Genomic DNA, 18,105 nt, shown 5'->3' on the forward strand with positions numbered 1-18,105 from the left:
CCAAGATATTCTAAAAATATAAAACAATCATTTCAAAGTAAAGATAAAACATCTGATTACAGATAATAAGGTTTTGGGTTTTGGTTATGCATTAAGAGGCTATATAAAATAGATTTAACATATTTTCACAATAAAGAGTAAAAACTAGTAATAATTTATAAATAAAAATACTTTTTAAAAATAAAACGTTTTTAAATGCACTAAAAAGTATAAAATAATTTATAAAATGTTGAGAGAATAAATACTTGTAAGATTTCAAACGAAAAACGTGGGACGCATGCAATAGATCATAATAGTTCAATAGGTGAAGTTAATTGTAAATCAACATGCGCCCCACGTTTTTCGTTGACTTGACGATACACAGAAAAAGAAACACCTAAATATGCTATAAAACACACTTATATCTCTTACAATCAATATTACCTTGATTTTATAGCCTTTACTTGTCCTTAGGATGAGGTAATGAGCAATTCCTAGTGGCTGGAATTCTCGAGGCACTCTCAGCGAGAGAGCGAAACAGCCAGGTTTGCTTGTACTCTCCCTGACCATAAAGGCACCCACCGGCTCCTGGCCTAGCACTTCCAGAGTGATCTCTCTGTTAGAACACATTGAACATATAAAAACAAGTACAATTTGTAACAACAAAAAAGTGGATAAAAATCCACATCTGATAAATTTCATCCATCTTAGAAAATTAAATTTTCCATCATTAGGAACTAGACCAGCTATCATTCATTGGTTGTTTGGCTTGATAATGTAGTGCTAGTTGTTTCAGGCAGTGAAGGATCCAGGAAGTGATTTTGGGGGTAGTGGGGGGGGGACAAGTTGGATTATGAGGGGTGGTCCGAAGGACTTGGAGGTTGAAGTTACGCTTCTAATTTCTAATGCTAGAGCATTCGCCATGGGTTAGGCTTTCCAGCAAACAAATTAAATATCTTATGGGACTGATTCGATGAACATCGTTCAACAAGAGAGCAGAAGAAATTTTTGAGTGACAGTGGCTCAGTGCCACTCGTTATTTAGAATAGAATCACATCGTTAATTTTTTGGGTTCTCAGATTCTCAGGGGGGTTGGGGGGGGGGGGGTTGGAGTTGTCTACTTTGCCCCCCTACAGCCTTTGACAAATCCGACAGCCAGGAAAACGTCTGTACCTAACCCTTGTGTTGGTTTCTGCTGTCCTCAGCAGCTAAGGAACCTGCCTCAAGAATCATACCGAATCAAACGCCTATTGTAGCTAGAGGCAGTGAGTGAATTTGGGAAATATTGTGATTCCCTGGCAAAAATATATTTTAATATTTTTAATTGAAATGGCAACCATACGAAGGTGGAATTTTAACCAAGTATGAATGGAGCTGAGTGGGGCAATCTTGTAATCTTGTTACTGACTATAGCCGACATGTTTCATATGAAATGAATCATTTCATGTCTTTCTTCCCTTAAGATTTCACACATGGTACCTAGAATGGTTTTACATCCCATTACAGTCAATCTCAGATAAGCCAGTGTTTAAATTCCCTTTTTCATACATTCCTGGTGCATTATACGTAAAGCTTTGCCAGATTAGGATGACAGTCAGCTGTTAGCATTAGTCCCGTGTTGATATACAACATTGGGACATAACTGATCAAAAACGAATCACTACAATCAGCTCCAAAACTATCACTTTGTTCATTCTACACTCATCCCCCATTCAACATTCAACCAAATGTGCAATAGGGTTTCAGTAAAATCAGTCTAATGATAGTACTCCTTGCCTCTAGTGCCTTATTCTTTCTAGTCTAAGGTTGTGGGTCCAATATGAAAATAAATGTAATTGGTGATTACATTTATCGCACAGGAGTTTTTTTCACGCAAGAACACACCATGAAAACATGCAAAATATAAGAGCAGCATTAAATGTAATGGGGAACGCCCCACGCAGTGTGTTTTCCCACAGTAGTGGGCGGGTATTTGTTTTAATGCTGCTCAAATTTTTCGCGCGTTTTTACACTGTGTTTGTGTGTGAAAAATCGCCTGTGTGGCCGTTGCCTAAGACAGAAGAAAATCCTGCACTTAAAGATTTCACCTAACATATTAAAATCATTCAACAGCATTACTTTAAAAGATCACTATAGAATTAATTCGCTGTAATCAAAATTTTACCTACCTAGGAATGCCAGCCTGGAACCAAGGAGCTGCTCGCAGTTCCCCTTCCTCAGGCTTGAGAGAGTCCGTCCTCTCTGGTGGTAGGGGAGGAGGGGGGGTGGAGCTATCAGTCAACGCAGTCCCCGTACCTGAGACTGAACTGCTGCTACTGCTGATCTGGGATATCCGCTTGGTCTTCAGATCTGTGTCTGAACTGCTTGGAGAACTTTGGGATAATCTGTAAGAAGAAGAAGCGAAATAGTCATTCATTAAACTGTCAACAATGATAGTATGGTTCTTCAATTGGTCACCAAACATACCTTGTTAAAATCAGTCACCACAATAATTTAGTTCTGTGAATGTATGGTGTTATAATTTTAGCGGAAAAATGTAATACTAATTTTTAACAAAGGAAAATCAGCTGATTGTTTTTGACCGGAATCAATATTATTTTCATACACTTCATCAGTTGTTATTGAAAATAGTTCCTCCTCAAAACTTTGAATATCCATGGAGTATATCTCTTAGGTATTTTAAGAATATATACTGTATAGTCTCATGTGTTAATGAGTTGGTTGGGCTAATCATCCAAATACGTGTAAAATTTGAACCCTATGGGTTATTTTAAAGAGTATTTGCATTCATCCCCCAAAAAATGGATATACAGATGAAGAAACCACCTATGTTTTTAGAATATAAATAATATCTTACAGTATTACACACAATATTACACCTAAAACGTAGACCCACCTGTTGTTCTCAAACTCCAGCAGTTTTCCCGTGGGTGGTTGGGGGTCTGGGTGCACCGGGTCCACCAGAGGGAACCCGTCCTCCTCGGGTGGTGTGGTCCCCGTCAGACCCATTGCTAGCCTCTTGATCAATGGAGGCTTGTCTGCTAACCTCTTGTAGCTGTTGAGTTCCGTGGGAGAGTTACTCTCCTCACTGCTTGGCGTGCTGTGCGTAGAGTCGCTGTGCGTGTGCGTGTGTGTGTGCGTATGTGTGTGGTATGTCCTCAGCCCTGGTATGCTGGAGGGGGGAGTCTTGTGGAGAACTAGGGTCGGAGGTGAACCGGAGTTGACATTCATGGTGTCCATGTTGTCACTAACGGTTCCTGGGATTTGCTTGGGCTGAAAAAAAAAACTTTGTTAAAAATGCTTAAAATTCTTTAGATGGATAGTTAAGGTAGCGATCAATTATAGGGAAGTACAGATGAACGAATTTCCATAAGGGTTTTAGCTCTCTCCATAAAAAATTGTCTTGGGTTAAATATTAATTGGTTTAAAGTTTTATGGCTGCTGTCTACTAAGCACAGCTGTTTTTCAAGAAGGGATGGTAATGCTCAACCATTTTGAATAGGGGTCTTGGCTCCCATAAGCTTATTGATACCTCAAGCTCAAATTCCATTTATGAATCAGTAAATTAGTCAAAATAAAATTTAAGAAATTTAAACTGGACTTAAAAAAAAAAAAATAATAATATACAGAAGGTCATTGTACTGTGCTATGAGATAAAATGTATCACATATTATGATGGTAAACTGAAAAGTTATTTGCAAAGAAGGAAAAAAGGAAACTCCTAATACACACTTTGTTATATTCGGGTGAAAATACACCTTAGTTGTGTTCCCTATAGTAGATAAAGTACAGTGATGATGAAATACCGGTATGGAACTTAGAATGATTTTTCCACAGGAAACGCCAAAGTAGGGATGTCACATTCAAGAGAAACTAATGACACCATTATTCAGTGAAATCAGCACAAAAAGTAGTGAGTGGTTGTCAAAACAAGACCGATGTGTTTGGTTGTGGCTTCTGTGCCGACTGAACCTATAATTTTGATCCTTCCACACTCCAACCCTCAATTAGGCGGCCTCCAACCTTGCAACGTCATCCTTACTGGACCAACTCAATGTTGTGAGTCATGGCAATCGACTGATGTAAAATCACTAGACGTCTTTTAAAAGTCAAAAGCGACTTTTAGCTTATGCTGTCCAAATTAGAACGATAGTTGCTTTCAAGGAAACCTTTTTACTAACAAAATTGTAAACATAAACATTGTCTATACTCCATTATAAATTAATACCACAGTTGTTTGGGTTTAACTAGACATCTCTCGGAGTTGCCCTTTTTGTCCCTCCACGGCTTTGTATTAGAGGAGGCTATGCTATAGTCCGTTTACAAAATGTAGACGTTTAAGTGTTCCTGGGTTACCCCACCACTTTTTTTTACCTTGATGCATATCAGCTGATCAGCAGTTGGCTGTTGTTTAAAAGTTAGAGTGTGGTGGAGGGAATGAAATCGCTTCCCCTCAAACTTCCTAAATTTTGTGAACAGAGTATAGTAACTTAATATGAACATGAACACTGCTGATGCATGTTAAGTGAAGACATCAGGACACAAACCCCATTACCGCCAGAGTTTCTACTGAACGCAATTAAACTCGATTGAAATAGTTCAACAACACAAAAATATACTCACATAATGATGAATTCAAATATATTTTTCTAGTGTTATACAAAGACAGTAGCGTTTTATAGCTTAATGATTTAGTGTAGTTGGCCTTACCCAGGTGATTCTCTGGCTGTCTTGCAGCTGGGAGGCAATCACGTCGTGAAAGGTAGGAGCTCGTTGTAGCTGAGCTGCGTAAGCCATTCGGAATGCATTGCCTACGATGCTGTTGAGCTCCTCCGCCTGAAACATAATGATATGGTGAGTGTGTGGGACCAAGAAAGATTTAAGAGTCTAATCCTTGATTTTGTTACAATTTAATCCACTTGGTACACAGCTGGTCTAGTGATCAAAGCGCACTACTTTAGTACCGAGTGGTCATAGGTTCAAATCCTACCAATCACTAATGGGTTTTAGCTATGATAAGGCTGTGTACTATTTGATTGTGAGTCCACCAGTAAGTAGAATGAAAATACTCTAATTACATTGAAAAATATTCTTAGGTAAGGAAACTATTTGAAACTCCCCACAAAAGGTCATAAATTAACTAACCATCTAATTTTGACCTGCTTAGTCCCATGTCAAATTGAACTTTTACCATTTCAAAACTAATGAGGTTCTATTTAGTGTTAACAGGTTTTCAAGGGAGAATTTTAAACCGTCTCATCCAAAACAATCTCATTTCATAATATGTGTTTTTTTGATAATATGAAAATGAAGAAATTATACACTATGTACGATATCCAAACACAACATGTAGTGAAGAAATAAAGTTAAACATATTTGTATAGTTCGGCCGCTTAGAAAGCGACCTCCTCCAACATTGGTTTAGCATTAGCGCGCAGGTCGTTTTCTAAGCGGCCGAACTATAGTAATGATTGTTCTCTGTTTTTTGGATCTAAGGTTAACTTTTTCTGAATGTGTAAGTAGTTTTATAGTATGCATTGGCTCAATATTTTCTACCACTCACACTGTTACAAAAGACCAATTCACATCAAAACACATACCAATTAAGGCATCCTTTTTCTTTTAAGATTTTATCTAATCAAGCTATATTCAGTAATGTTTTAGGCTTCAACGCCAGAGGGGAAGTGTAAAGTGAAAGTTGTAAGCAAAAGTTTGGTGAGAGGTTTTACAGATGAGGTACAGAGCCCAGCACTCAGCCCTCCAGTAAGACTGGGCACTTGCCCCACCCTCTCCAACCACCCCCATCACCAGTAGCTCTGGGCTAGCTAAACTTTTCAGGTTTTAATTCATGTTGTTATTTAATTTGTAATTCCCAAGGGTATTCTGGAACAAAATGCACCAAGGTCCTTACAAATATTTTATACTACACTGGCACTCTTACACTACACTCTATATTTTGATAAATTGATGTAAGAAGTATTAATTTTTCTATTCAATTTACTTTAACACAACATTTAATGAAATAAAAACTTCAAGGTACATTAAATATTTAGAATGTTTCACATAGAATAATAGAAATCCATATGACAACAGTAAATGGTAAATTTCATGAATATATCATAATGTGACCATCATTTTAAAATATTTTAAAACTTAGTTCAAATATAAATTATAAAATATAAATCTAATAATCTATCTCTCCCACAATATCATATTTACTGACTGATTAGGATGGTATCAGATTACTATGTAAGAAAATACAGATCAACAAATAAACTTTGAAAAATCAACTTGTGCTGTGAGGTCTGGTTACAAACTCATTGATCAATCAACTCCAACTTAATGAATGGTTGACAATTGAGGTTCATTGATTATTCATTAAAAGATCAATGTACAAAATACAAAACCCAGATCAGATCCCAAAACAGTCCAGATTCATTTTGGACAGTCCTCAGAATCCCGAGCATTTACGTTTAACCATCTGTGTAGATAAGTCCTACTGTTATGTGGCAACTCTAATCGATAAGTAAACCGTGTTAACTGTTACTGCTTATAGATTTAGCCATACAAAGCGCAGTTTACTATAGTGTGATAACCTGGGGACTATGAGAGTGAATCAGTGTGACCTTTGGAGTGGCAAAGCGTGTGAATTGCACTGGGAGCAGTACAGTACGTATCTGTGGTGAAAGTGTAAAACCTACCACACGACCATGGAACACGCAACGGGGATCTTGGAGGAATCTGGGGGAGAGAGGTGAGAAGAGGGGAACCTTTGGAGCACCATTGAGAAAACGTAAAAGATATATTATGTTGGGTTTTGAAACAGTTTGTCATATTCTAAGCTAAGAATGAATGATGAGGGAAATGTTTTTCTTATAGCTTTGTTACTGTCTAAGATCAGCTGTTTATTCAGAGGGAATTGATGAAAATGCAGAAGAAGCAGCTTCTTCTTCTTGCACACCGTTATCCTTACCTATGATGATAGAGGTTAACTAAAAATAACTTCATCCCCATAGGAAAATTCGATAAAATAACCATTATATAAAAACAAGTAAAATACAGTATACCTACAACTTCAACATCAATAAAGTTGTAATGTCTAAATAACATGTCACTTTCGCAAAACAAAGTTTGTGGCAATTTGCCAAAACAGTGACTGGGGACGCAAACTGCCCAAAGCCGTATATTTAGTTTATCATCCCCCACGGGAGAGATAACGACAACCAAAGACCACCAAACTACCGACCTCTCAGTTCAGAGGCCGACATCGCTTATCATCCAGCTGAGTCCTTATCAACACTGGCCGCGACGAGAAACATATCAAACACTGTAATCCTTACACAATTGTATTGGTTAATTTTACTCTTATTAGTCACTTAATATTTTGTAAACTATTTAAGGTCGCTCAAACGGGTTAGCTAAATTACTTAAATCCCTATAATCATAAATTTGTTACAGAAAGTAAACATTTGAAAACTGGTGAAATCTGACACTTGATTCTAGGAAAACTATATTATGCTAATGTAACATTTACATTAGCTACGTATCAATTAGTGGAATGTGCGTTTCCCTGATATAGATTTTGAATAATTATTGACAAGGTAAAGTGATATAATATCACCGCTGTGAAGTTGGTTCCTATAATAATAATTGGTTCCTTAACGCTTAACAAACCAGTTTAATTATCCTTGTGATTTTTCACATCAAGATCAAGTTTTGGGGTTTACTGAAAAGTGTAGCTGAATTTAAAGCTATGTTTAACATTTTGTGTAGTTTATTACGTTTAGAAAGGGATTTTATTCAAAAACTAGGTACTTGGTAGTCAAATATAACAAGGTAAAATGAAGTGAACCCACACTTTTACAGGACACGAAATTTTTTCCGAACCAGTTATCAACAAGTAACTAAAAACTAATAACCGGTACGACAAATAACCAATAATTAACTATAACGAATATTTCACGAAGAGGTCAAGGAAAGGTATTATACTTATTTACTTTTAGCAGGTATATCATGATAGCTCTACAGCCCCATTAGGTTATGCAACAATTAACGCATAACTTGCATCAAGGTCGCCAACCTGGGACGAGAAGCATAAAAGGAAGTTATGCACAGCTATATGGCACGAGGATAGCAACCTGTTCTGTAGCTATGCAGCCTTTCCAGTATACAACGCAATAAACTAGATTATAATAATATTTAAATAGGCTAAACACTTTAAATTAGTCTGTGGACAGTTGTATGCAAATAACGACTGGTAAACGGATTAAGAAAAGATTACTGGAACTTTTACGTCAAGGTTTATCATTGTATACGCAAGATCTTTAAGTATGGGCTTGCACTGTAATTCCGGGCTCTTAAAAGTAGCACGCACACTATAAAAGGATTCTACTTGCTTAAAATGATGAAGTGTTCTGTAAAACTTTATTGATTTGAATATAAGAAAATTTTGGGAAACTTGTAAATATATATTTTGTTGTGACTTAGCCAATTGTTTTATTATGCAAGCAATTAATTTTTTTTACGCAAACTACAGTATTTTTAAATGTCCAATTAAAAAGGGTGGTTGAAGTGATTTTATTTGAATTGTAGAAAACAGGCAAACTAAACAAAGTATGACGAATAATATATAAAGGGAATTCAACTACAAATTTGATAAAACTTAAGTATATTTGTCATAAATCAAGTGAACTACGGTGGAAAAAACGTCTAAAAGCGGAAAACTCCTTAATTTCCCATTGTCAATGATACTTTAAAACATATTTTTATTAGTTTTAGACACTTGTTATATCATGATTATAACATTAAGGTATCCGTTACGTAATAATATTGCCATCAGTGGCATAAAATACACACTATTGTAATAATTCCAGTATAAACGTAGCGTTGGTTAGGTGTAAAATAGAGTGAAGAAGAAGACATTATCATTGTCTACTCCTTTAATCTATGGTGTAAGAAACGAGGGCTTATCGGTTCTCTACAACCATTTTGTATGCACTAGATTAGATTAATGTCATCAAAATTTTCAAAAATAGATTACAAACAATATTTACTTAGATCCAAGTAAATATGAACTGGTAAGTCTGACCTCTGTTTGAAATAACTCCGTTTGAAACAAGACTTTACAGCGTTTGCTCGGTACGCAAATAGAGATATTGTGTTTCATAAATTTCCTTACATTCAACTTTCAGAAAGACGTCAAAAATAAGATCTCTTGAACGAACTGGAAGAATTGCAATTTAATTGTTCAACCACGTTTTTTGAGCCAAAATACAATAAATTTAATTTATCGACGAGTCAAATGTTTAGAGAACAAACGGAAAATCAATTTGAATGACAGTAAATAATTCAAGGCTTGCCCTGGTCAATCGCCCCAAATTGATACTATCAGAGGTCGAGGGGATGAACTGATTTTAATGGATTCAATTGATGGGGCGGCCGCTCTATTCATGTTTATCTCTGTAGCTTTGTCATCTGTACTTTGTTTAGAGTTGGGAAATCAATCGGTCGAGCCTCACAATACCACTGGGAGCCCGTGATACGTGTATCGAGTAAACGTGGTCCATAAATTACTGCATTCAGCCCTTTGGACAGGGATTTGGATCCGGCACTTTTGCGTAGATTGATTCTGAATGAATGTTTCACATTTAACTGTCCAAATGCAATTTTGGAAAAATGGAACGTGTAGGTCAAATTTCTACACCAAACTCAAAACTCAACTTAAACTCAAAACTTCAAAACTTACTACACCTTGTAAGTTCATTACTTAGATTTACCAATATAGAAGACCGTTTTTAAGTAGAAAGAGATAGAACAAAGTTTAATGTGAAAGGAGAGTATTTACTTGTATAAACTCAAGAAACTAACTGAACTGAAGACGGTTGTATTAAAAATTAAACGGTTAATAAAATCACACCAATTATGGAAGTTTTTTTAAAAAAAACTTAAACATGAAAATGAAAATAATTTATATAGTACTACCGATAAAATCAAGGAATAATGACAACACAAAACAATTATAAGATTTGGCATAACCTCATATTTTTTTGTGATAGGCCCCCTATCTTGATTGAAGTTTTTTCCCTTTCGAAACGGCACTTAGGCTAATAGTATTAAAAATTTTTCTCCTAAATAAAAAAAATAACTTCTATTTATTAAATATAGGAAAACCATGCTTAAGAAAATAAAATGAAATGGTGAAAATAAAAAAAATATGGGGAACTAAAATAAAGAATTAGAAAAATAAATTATTCTACGTAAGCCAAATAATAATGGAGGGGTTTCATTTGAAAATGACAAGACGATTGTTAAAACACGAAAGTAGAAAGCCATAAAAGAATTGCCTGAGTTTCACGTGAATGACGTAATATCGTTACAACAAAGAAAAGTTTGCATTTCCAATATTTAACTAATACAAAATGGTAATATTTAAGATCGGATCGCAGCATAGTGCTTGATAAATAATCAATTTGGGAATTGGAAAATACGATAGTGTATACTGTACAAGTAAAATTTAGAGGAAACACACACACACACTTTGCATTCCAACTCACACCGAAAAAAGTGTGTATGTTTATAATATGCGTTCATGCATAAGGTATAAGTTTTGAACCAATAACAATTTATCGTTTAATTGATTGTAACTGTAGTTTGCACCGAAGATGGATTGCAACGTCTCATCTGAAACGTCGGCCACTATTTTTGCAAATTCAACGACAATGTCATCTTCTGAAGATCAAGATTTGATTATAACCATTTTTGAACCGAACATTATAGAATTTATGTATTCTGGCCATACAAGTTATCGAATTTATGTATTCTGTCGATATAATATGCGAATTCGGGTTAGTTATATGAGGTTTTTGGAAAACAAATGCTATTTTGGGTGTAATTAAATGTAATTAGACCCAAAATCCCATTTGTTTTCGATAAATTATCGGATTTATGTATTCTAACCATATAATAATTATGTGAATTCGGGTTGTTTATATGAGGTTTTGGGAAAAAGTGCTATTTTGGGTCAAAATAGCATTTGTTTTTCCCAAAAACCTGATATAAATAACTTGAATCGACATATTATATGACCAGAGTACATAAATTCTATAATCTACGGATGTAAGTTCGCTCATACACGCAGTATCTTGGCGTAGTGCAGAGTTGCGAGATGGTAAAGAAGAGGAGAAGGGATGGATAGAGAAGGAGAGAGAGAGAGAGAGAGAGAGAGAGAGAGAGAGAGAGAGAGAGAGGGAGAGGGAGAGAGAGAGAGAGAGAGAGAGAGAGTGAAAGTGTGATCGAAGATGTCGACGATGGAATGTTGCTGACTCCAGCCCGGGCCCATAAGTCAGACCAAGGCCACGTCTACACGATCAGCGACTCAGCCTAGACTGGTGGGATGCAGCAAGAGATGAAGTATCAAGCGAGAAACTCTAGAGAATTGAGAGTCATACGCAGAACCAATAAAAATCACGTTTGTTTAGAATTTCATCTATAAAAGAAGGTAATTAAGTGGTTTATATAATTTTTTCCTACAGTTACCTAACAATGTACATGTTCTCTCACTGATTTGAGAAAGCAAAGTGGCAAATTCACTCATCAGTGAGACAATGTTAACATTGTCACACTCTAACTACTTTGTCTCACTCCAGATTTGCAACGTGAAGGCACGTTTGTTTACCAATCTATTTGTTTTATGGCAACTGTAGGAAAAATATAATGTGCAACTCAAGTGCAAAGTGCAATCTCCTCACTCGAGAAACCATTCCTCACTCGCCTACGACTCGTGAGTAAGGATTTCTCTCGAGTGAGGCAATTGCTCACTTTGCTCACTAGTTGCACAAATAACTATAGCTCTTGGACGTTCAAAAAGTTAGCAGTCTATAAATTCTATCTCACTATCCCAAAAGTATTTTGGATATGATACATTCATCGAAGAGTAAATAAGTTCTTTGTAGTAATAAAGTTCAACTATCTGGTCATATCAGATGCAGAAATGGAAAAAAATCTAGACCCATTGAAAGAGCGAATCACTTTTGTAGGTTGTGTCGGAGGTATTAGAGGAAGGGTTTTAAGCAAATTAAACCTTTCATACGAACGTCAAGCTGAAATGTCTAATAGCTAGAGGGAGAGGACGAACTTTCTTTCTAGCAAATCACCCGTAAGGATGGAGAGCAAACCGAAACTGCTTTTAACTATCTTTTGCGCCCAATCTTTCTTTTCTGGCATTTACTATCCCAATCAATTCGAAAAGTAAATGTTCAAAATGCTATTTTAGGAATTTACTGGCAATAGTAAGGAAAGGTTCACAGTCTGTAGGCAATGAAGTCTGTCAGATGTCCCAGAGATAAGACGTTGAACAAATAAGAGTGTCAGTTACATTAATTCACATCACCCATGCGTTGGTCCTGGCAAAGTTCCACGAGAACGCGTGGGCCCCTCGTGGGCGAATCCTCATGTCTTGCATATACAAGTCATCTTGCACTGTGGGCTGCACCAATTGACGCTATCGATGTGCATATTTCATCATGCATGAACAGATCAACCTGCATCGAACAGTTTTTACATCAACGAAGAATGTATAGTTAAAGTTACTGTGCCTTTGGACTATTCCTTTCTTTTAGAGAATTTCCCTATAGGAAAGAAAAATATTACCGTATGTGGCACGATAAGGACTAGGCCCGGGGCCGATTTACTTTTTCATTTTGATGTCCCCAGAGGCAAAAAAAACAACAATTCGTTCAAATTTATATATATGACTCGAGTAATAAATTTTGCCCGATTTTGATGAAATTTGGTTTAAAGGTGTAAGGCGGGATACAATTGAATGCGTTCGCTACCAGCATGATCGGACCACAGGAACGGGGTTTTACTGTGGGTTTTATGGGGTAAAAAATTGTTTTACTCATTTTTGACCCTCAAAACACAAAATATCCTAATTTCTCTCTAGACCTTTTTAAAGAGCTTAAAAATAAATAATTTGGTATATTAAAGTGTTTTTGTACGGTTATTGATAACGGAGAAAATTCAAAAAATTGTAAATTGAAAATTCCTAGGTTGTTTTATGGAGCATATTGTTAAGTTGTAGTTTGATTGTTTATGGATATATTTTGATCAAACTTGGCTAATTTATTTATTTTATACTAAGCTATTAATATTTTAGAAAAAAAATATATTTTCTTAGTTTCCTTGTAGCAGCAAACCTAGGTACTCGTTAAACCTAATGTTATTTAAATAGATTCATAGAAAATCAATTCGGACAAATGGAAATTAGCTTAGTCGGCAGGCTTGCTGGGGCGGGGGTATTTTAGTACAGCTGAGACTAGTTTGTAACCAGCAAAACACACTGACATTTCTAAGGATCGAACTGGCAATCTTCTGTAAATGCACGGTGGAGTTGATCAAATAAGCGTTCAAGGGACAAACTCACAGGATGAGAATGGAGATTGGTCGGTAGTTCGGAGATCTCGAAGGTAAATCGAAACCAACAATATAAGCTCTTTCAAAATCCAGTTGTTATATGTATTCGATTTAATCGGATTGATAGGAAGACGGTCACAAGTTAATAAATGACCGAGATTCAAATAGTTTCTGCATATCAATGAATACGGTTTAACTTTAACAAAAATAAATAAATAAATAAATAAATAAAAATAGTAGGCCCTGTTACATTTTGGGCGATGCTAGATGATATGACAGCAATTTGACACGATAAAACTACCAAACAAATCTATTTGAGTGCATTAAAATATTAAAACATAAGATTTAGTTATTTCAATTTTTTTAGAAATCATTTATATAATTTTTATAAAAAAAAAATCTTTTCAGCTTCCTCATCCTGATCCATCTGACCTGTTGCAATTACGCCTCCGTTTGACGAATATTCTGAGAATTTGCATAAAATTACAGAAATCGCACAAAATCATGTAAATAAGTTGGATTGGCCCGGAGTGTTCTGCATAATGGCCTCAGCGCTGCCCATCAAAGCTGATGAATTGTTATTGACAAAAATAGGATTAACGTATTTTGCATACGAGATCAGGCTTTAATAACGTTGTTACAACCCTGTTAATTTATTTCGCAAAATCTATTTATAGCGATTGCACTTATAACGTGACATTTCACTCCAGTTTGAATATCTTCGCTAACATTGACTGAATTTCAAACATATGCTCGTGTTGTAAACAAAACTATTATTTTAATAGATACATTTAATTTTATATTGCTAGCTTTTTTGAACAGTTTTGGACATCGGTAATATGTTCTATCCTAGTCATATACACAAAGTTTTAAGGGGTTTTGATTTGTAATTTTTTACTAAAACACCACATTGAACTGTGTTGGCATTGAACTTTGTAGGCGATAAGCTGAAAGGGACGAGGCACGAATTATTAGCGTTACTTTTAACAACACTGTCAATCAAATAAAATATTTCTAGCTTTTAGGTATCAAATATAGAATAAGTAGACTGGTACATAAGTATAGACAATGTCGTTATCAGATATTACTACAACATTCTTCGAATGAATAGATTAATTGGATAGATTAATTGGATTGATTTAAATAATCCTGTATTTCTTGATGGATTATTTAAATTCAAACTTCCACTGAAATTCTAAGGCTATGGGCCACACTTGGCAACTTTGTCGCAGCGACAAAGCCGCCAAGTGTGGCCCTAGCCTTAATGTTGCATTCTTTCATTAGACAAACGAGGAATCCGTGCGCGAAAAATAGCTACCGAAGAAATAAAGTAGAAACAAATCATAATGAAATCTTCAAGCCATATTAAGCAATCTGATAAATTTCCCTTCATCAAGCCAATAGACTCCATATAGTAGGACGCAAAAATTTCATGAAATGCTAAGTATGGTTCACAAACGGGACCGTCGCGTCGCGTCACAGCTGGAGGTAGGGACCGCTTGTGAATCGGCCTCGGCACGCAAGGAATGTGGTCGTAATGGTGATCTCCTCCCCCACACAATACCAGCTAGGCTCCAGCGGCCGCTGTGACCGGTAGCGGATAGCAATCACATGTCAACATCCTGACATGGTGGTCCTTGTGTCAGATGTTGACTGATGTCAGCTGATACAACATCAGGAGTCACTGTGACCGGTAGCGCATCGCCTGTCAACATCCTGACATAGTGGTCCTTGTGTCAGATGTTGACTGATGTCAGCTGAGACAACACCAGTGGTCACTGTGACCGGTAGCGAATAGCCATGACCTGTAAACATCCTGACATGGTGGTCCTTGTGTCAGATGTTGACTGATGTCAGCTGAGACAACACCAGTGGTCACTGTGACCGGTAGCGAATAGCCATGACCTGTAAACATCCTGACATGGTGGTCCTTGTGTCAGATGTTGACTGATGTCAGCTGATACAACACCAGTGGTCACTGTGACCGGTAGCGAATAGTCAACACATGTCAACATCCTGACATGATGGTCCTTCTGTCAGATGTTGACTGATGTCAGCTGATACAACACCAGCGGTCACTGTGACCGGTAGCGAATAGCCATCACATGTCAACATCCTGACATGATGGTCCTTGTGTCAGATGTTGACTGATGTCAGCTGATACAACACCAGTGGTCACTGTGACCGGTAGCGAATAGTCAACACATGTCAACATCCTGACATGGTGGTCCTTGTGTCAGATGTTGACTGATGTCAGCTGATACAACACCAGTGGTCACTGTGACCGGTAGCGAATAGCCATCACATGTCAACATCCTGACATGGTGGTCCTTGTGTCAGATGTTGACTGATGTCAGCTGATACAACACCAGTGGACACTGTGACCGGTAGCGAATAGCCATCACATGTCAACATCCTGACATGATGGTCCTTCTGTCAGATGTTGACTGATGTCAGCTGATACAACACCAGCGGTCACTGTGACCGGTAGCGAATAGCCATCACATGTCAACATCCTGACATGATGGTCCTTCTGTCAGATGTTGACTGATGTCAGCTGATACAACACCAGTGGTCACTGTGACCGGTAGCGAATAGTCAACACATGTCAACATCCTGACATGATGGTCCTTCTGTCAGATGTTGACTGATGTCAGCTGATACAACACCAGTGGTCACTGTGACCGGTAGCGGATAGCCATCACATGTCAACATCCTGACATGGTGGTCCTTGTGTCAGATGTTGACTGATGTCAGCTGATACAACACCAGCGGTCACTGTGACCGGTAGCGGATAGCCATCACATGTCAACATCCTGACATGGTGGTCCTTGTGTCAGATGTTGACTGATGTCAGCTGATACAACACCAGTGGTCACTGTGACCGGTAGCGAATAGCCATCATCTGTCAACATCCTGACATGGTGGTCCTTGTGTCAGATGTTGACTGATGTCAGCTGATACAACACCAGTGGTCACTGTGACCGGTAGCGAATAGCCATCACATGTCAACATCCAGACATGGTGGTCCTTGTGTCAGATGTTGACTGATGTCAGCTGATACAACACCAGTGGTCACTGTGACCGGTAGCGAATAGCCATCACCTGTCAACATCCTGACATGGTGGTCCTTGTGTCAGATGTTGACTGATGTCAGCTGATACAACACCAGTGGACACTGTGACCGGTAGCGAATAGCCATCACATGTCAACATCCTGACATGGTGGTCCTTGTGTCAGATGTTGACTGATGTCAGCTGATACAACACCAGTGGACACTGTGACCGGTAGCGAATAGCCATCACCTGTAAACATCCTGACATGGTGGTCCTTGTGTCAGATGGTGACTGATGTCAGCTGATACAACACCAGTGGACACTGTGACCGGTAGCGAATAGCCATCACCTGTAAACATCCTGACATGGTGGTCCTTGTGTCAGATGTTGACTGATGTCAGCTGATACAACACCAGTGGACACTGTGACCGGTAGCGAATAGCCATCACATGTCAACATCCTGACATGGTGGTCCTTGTGTCAGATGTTGACTGATGTCAGCTGATACAACACCAGTGGACACTGTGACCGGTAGCGAATAGCCATCACCTGTAAACATCCTTACATGGTGGTCCTTGTGTCAGATGTTGACTGATGTCAGCTGATACAACACCAGTGGACACTGTGACCGGTAGCGAATAGCCATCACATGTCAACATCCTGACATGGTGGTCCTTGTGTCAGATGTTGACTGATGTCAGCTGATACAACACCAGTGGACACTGTGACCGGTAGCGAATAGCCATCACCTGTAAACATCCTGACATGGTGGTCCTTGTGTCAGATGTTGACTAATGTCAGCTGATACAACACCAGTGGTCACTGTGACCGGTAGCGAATAGCCATCACATGTCAACATCCTGACATGATGGTCCTTGTGTCAGACGTTGACTGATGTCAGCTGGTACAACACCAGTGGACACTGTGACCGGTAGCGAATAGCCATCACATGTCAACATCCTGACATGATGGTCCTTGTGTCAGACGTTGACTGATGTCAGCTGATACAACACCAGCGGTCACTGTGACCGGTAGCGAATAGTCGTCACCTGTCAACATCCATACATGATGGTCCTTGTGTCAGATGTTGACTGATGTCAGCTGGTACAACACCAGTGGACACTGTGACCGGTAGCGAATAGCCATCACATGTCAACATCCTGACATGATGGTCCTTGTGTCAGACGTTGACTGATGTCAGCTGATACAACACCAGCGGTCACTGTGACCGGTAGCGAATAGTCGTCACCTGTCAACATCCATACATGATGGTCCTTGTGTCAGATGTTGACTGATGTCAGCTGGTACAACACCAGTGGACACTGTGACCGGTAGCGAATAGCCATCACATGTCAACATCCTGACATGATGGTCCTTGTGTCAGACGTTGACTGATGTCAGCTGATACAACACCAGCGGTCACTGTGACCGGTAGCGAATAGTCGTCACCTGTCAACATCCATACATGATGGTCCTTGTGTCAGATGTTGACTGATGTCAGCTGGTACAACACCAGTGGACACTGTGACCGGTAGCGAATAGCCATCACATGTCAACATCCTGACATGATGGTCCTTGTGTCAGACGTTGACTGATGTCAGCTGATACAACACCAGTGGTCACTGTGACCGGTAGCGAATAGTCGTCACCTGTCAAC

The 18,105-nt window shown here is 38.2% G+C and overlaps 1 protein-coding gene across 1 annotated transcript in view; it reads right to left on the bottom strand.

The window, feature by feature from the left end:
* Positions 1-18,105, bottom strand: part of LOC128989421 (tensin-3-like) — a 567,672-nt gene that overhangs the window by 2,916 nt on the left and 546,651 nt on the right. The window contains exons 7-10 of the mRNA XM_054411311.1: positions 4,690-4,815; positions 2,876-3,252; positions 2,148-2,363; positions 424-595 (exon numbers count right to left, since the gene is read on the bottom strand). Of these exons, the coding sequence (XP_054267286.1) occupies positions 424-595; positions 2,148-2,363; positions 2,876-3,252; positions 4,690-4,815 (891 nt within the window). The remainder of the gene's footprint in view (positions 1-423; positions 596-2,147; positions 2,364-2,875; positions 3,253-4,689; positions 4,816-18,105) is intronic.

Source organism: Macrosteles quadrilineatus, unplaced genomic scaffold (genome assembly GCF_028750875.1).
Source record: "Macrosteles quadrilineatus isolate MER2022 unplaced genomic scaffold, UCM_ALF_1.0 Scaffold_3__2_contigs__length_128488019, whole genome shotgun sequence".
Classification (NCBI taxonomy): domain Eukaryota; kingdom Metazoa; phylum Arthropoda; class Insecta; order Hemiptera; family Cicadellidae; genus Macrosteles; species Macrosteles quadrilineatus.